Source organism: Oculina patagonica, unplaced genomic scaffold (assembly GCF_052425735.1).
Source record: "Oculina patagonica isolate OP01 unplaced genomic scaffold, crgOcupat unplaced1487, whole genome shotgun sequence".
Taxonomy (NCBI): domain Eukaryota; kingdom Metazoa; phylum Cnidaria; class Anthozoa; order Scleractinia; family Oculinidae; genus Oculina; species Oculina patagonica.
In genome coordinates this window covers 1-2,996 of record NW_027557504.1, presented here as the reverse complement: position 1 = coordinate 2,996, position 2,996 = coordinate 1, and the positions used below count along the sequence as shown (strand labels likewise).

The 2,996-nt window shown below is 38.4% G+C and overlaps 1 protein-coding gene across 1 annotated transcript; it reads left to right on the top strand.

Annotated features, from left to right (window-relative positions):
* Nucleotides 1-536: 536 nt before the first annotated feature.
* On the top strand, nt 537-1,503 carry LOC144639907 (beta-2 adrenergic receptor-like). The gene has a single exon (XM_078499172.1). The coding sequence runs from the start codon at nt 607-609 to the stop codon at nt 1,501-1,503; it is 897 nt and encodes a 298-aa protein (XP_078355298.1). The 5' UTR covers nt 537-606.
* Nucleotides 1,504-2,996: the final 1,493 nt, after the last annotated feature.

The following is a 2,996-nucleotide window of genomic DNA, read 5'->3' as shown; positions in this document are numbered from 1 at the left end:
TGGAGGGGGAAGGCGAAAAACACGAAAAATGAAAAATTCGGTTAACTTTTCTTCACCCCTCCTCATTTTCCGGCCCGTATGGAAAAAAAGAGGCTTCTGGAGAGGAGAGAGTAGCACAACCGTGAATCGAATATGTTTGTATATGCAGTCATCATAGTGCGTCTATTTGTATAGTACTGGGCCATACACTTGGGGGGAAATTAAACAAACATTTTAACAAGACGATAGTTCAGAACAATGGATGCCGATCTATTTTGTAAACAGACCAATGACTTTGAAGAAATTACATAAAGCCCCCAAAAGGCCAGCAATGCTCCATAGGAGAGGGAGGGTGGGTTTGTAAACCGCGACTACTCGCAATGCACCCAACAACGCTATGAATGTCTCAGCGTCTCCACGATTCAATAAGGTCAATGAGATCAAAATCGTTCCCCCGCCTCCCCGAGGCTACATAACTTGTCAATCAAACCGGAGACAGGTGAACGTAATTAAACACGAATAAAGATTTTATTAATCTAAACAACAAGCCATTTGAGTGTAAATTGTACTTTAAGCGCTTCTCAAAATCATTTTCTGACCTCTGTTGCTGTCTAAGACTAAGCAAACATGAATATTAGCTGCTTAAACGAAAGACTGAGCAGTGCGACATCCATCGTTCTCTCACTGTGGTTCTCCTTGTCTGGTTTTGCAGCTGTTATTGGAAATGCAGTTGTGTTGTGGTTGTTCTACAGAAACAAGTCTCTACAAACTATTTCGAACCGGTTTTTAGCCTCGTTGTGCGTTGCAGACCTTTTAGTTGGGCTTGTCATAGACCCTACGTGGATAGCCATCAGATTTTTCACTCAGCCGGAAAGAAATGCCATTTCAAAGCAAGTTATAAACTTGCTGTGGATTCACTCAACTGCTGCTACATTGTTTAACTTATGTTGTGTTTCCGTAGACCGATTTATTGCCATTCGCTTTCCGTTTCGTTATCAGGACATTGTAACCAAGAAAAGATGTCACTTAGTGATTACAGTGGTGTGGTTAATCTCACTGTTTCTTCCTTTCACCAGGATTTTGTTAGATAATCGAACGAAAGAAGACCTCTGGTTTTCTTTAACATTTATCATTTTTGTGTTCCCACTAACTCTTGTGACTTTGTGTTATTTTTGGATTTTCAAAGTCGCCAGACAACAATCTAAAAGAATAACAAGGGATAATCATCAAAACGACGGGAATACTCCAGTCCGTGCTTTGCAAAATTATAAAGTCGTCATAACCATTGGTTTTGTGTTGGGTGTTTTTGTCGTTTCATGGATGCCTTCTGTCATTATTTCCATTGTGGATTATGTAGCAGCAAATGACCAATGCATTGATCACAAACTAGCCTATGTTGTGTGGCCCTCGATTGAGGCAATCGCCTTTACATCATCAGCGATCGACCCGTGGATTTACTGTTTCCGTCGGCGACTCTCTCAAGGGATATCTCCGTGTTTGTCTTTTGCAAATAAAATAAAATAAAATAAAAGATTCACTGGCTTCATTTCATTCGCGTCGAACTAGTCTTTTCGTTACAATAGCACGTGCTGTCGACAGATATTATTGAAAAAAAGTCGGTCAATTTGTATTAGGGACCGTACATGTTCAATAAATATCTCATTACTACAGAAAGTGATAATTTATTCGATGTAGATGTGGCAATACTACTTAAAAATATAAAATAAATGTAATAAAATATAGGCTCCGGACTGAAATAGTTTAAACAAGATTAATTTATGACTATTATGGCTTTCTGGGTCTCCAAAGCTGCTCTGAAACAAATCTGCTTCAGTATGAAAGGTTTTTCGACATCGAAAATTGCAACTCAAGACTGTTTAATTTCATTCAAGTAAATAGGAGCATAATATCTTCAAGCCCGGGGTCAAAAAATACATTCCAGCTAATTTTGTCATAGAGATGTTTAATCCTGTTTAATCCGTTGACAGGTTTCGCATTATCTTAATTTTTCCCTTGAAGTTTGTTTTAGTTACGATTAATTTGTAAAACTGCGTGTCTTCCAATTCGTTTTAGTGGAAAATTGGACTAAGTGGAGCTCAACTTGGTCTGCATAGCGGGAGTTCAATTTCAGCAATTTTTTCATCTCACGAACTTTTATGATTCCTGATGATCACAGGCAGAGTTCAGTAAGAATTGGACAACACGAAGACCTGTTCTGTTGTTAATCAATCTTGACTATGACAAAAAATTGATCAATAAATTAGGTAAATTTAGACAAAGCGAAGCCTGTCAACTATTTATCATCTCTATGGAAAGATTGGCTGAGAAAATAGCCACTTCTAAAAGTTTTTTGGAATACAAACAGTACAATGGAGTTTTTCAGTCAACGGAACGAGCCAAATAAACAGCGCGTGAGACACGCAAATTTTGTTATTGAACACCTATAGGACGTGATAAAAACTAATCAGGTCCGTATTGGGAAAAACTGTACCCGAGGTCTTGAGTACGGAACCGAGGCCGCAGTCCGAGGGCCGTACTCAAGACCCAGGATACAGTTTTTCCCAATACGGACCGACCAAGGCCGTCAAAATAACGTTTTAATTTTTTCCTACCGGTTAATTTGTTTGGAAAAGAAACCGAGAAATAATCTTCGCTTGTATACGCGAGGATTTGATTTCAATTTTGAGTCCGACTAGTAAATGTTTTGAAAAGTCTTGAAAGCAACTTTGCTCGCAGGGTGTTAAGCCTATTTCTCTGACTCAAAAAATACTCGACTGAAAAGCAGTTTTTCAAATTACACACCCTTGTATTTAACAAATCTTTGCAATGATTCCTAGCAGAATTGTTTTTTTTTTCTGATAAACAGTGCCAACAATGGCGTAAAAAACACTGCGAAATGCACAAACAACGACAAACTACGAACAGTAAACTACACAGCTGACTACAACTCGATTTTGTTGAGAAAGAAATATATACTCGCCTTTTAAAGAACTTTGAGGCCTTTTAATTCCACTGCT

What these genes read in the sequence shown, in the direction of transcription:
- LOC144639907 (XM_078499172.1), top strand. Translation starts at nt 607, where the DNA reads ATGAATATTAGCTGCTTAAACGAAAGACTGAGCAGTGCGACATCCATC.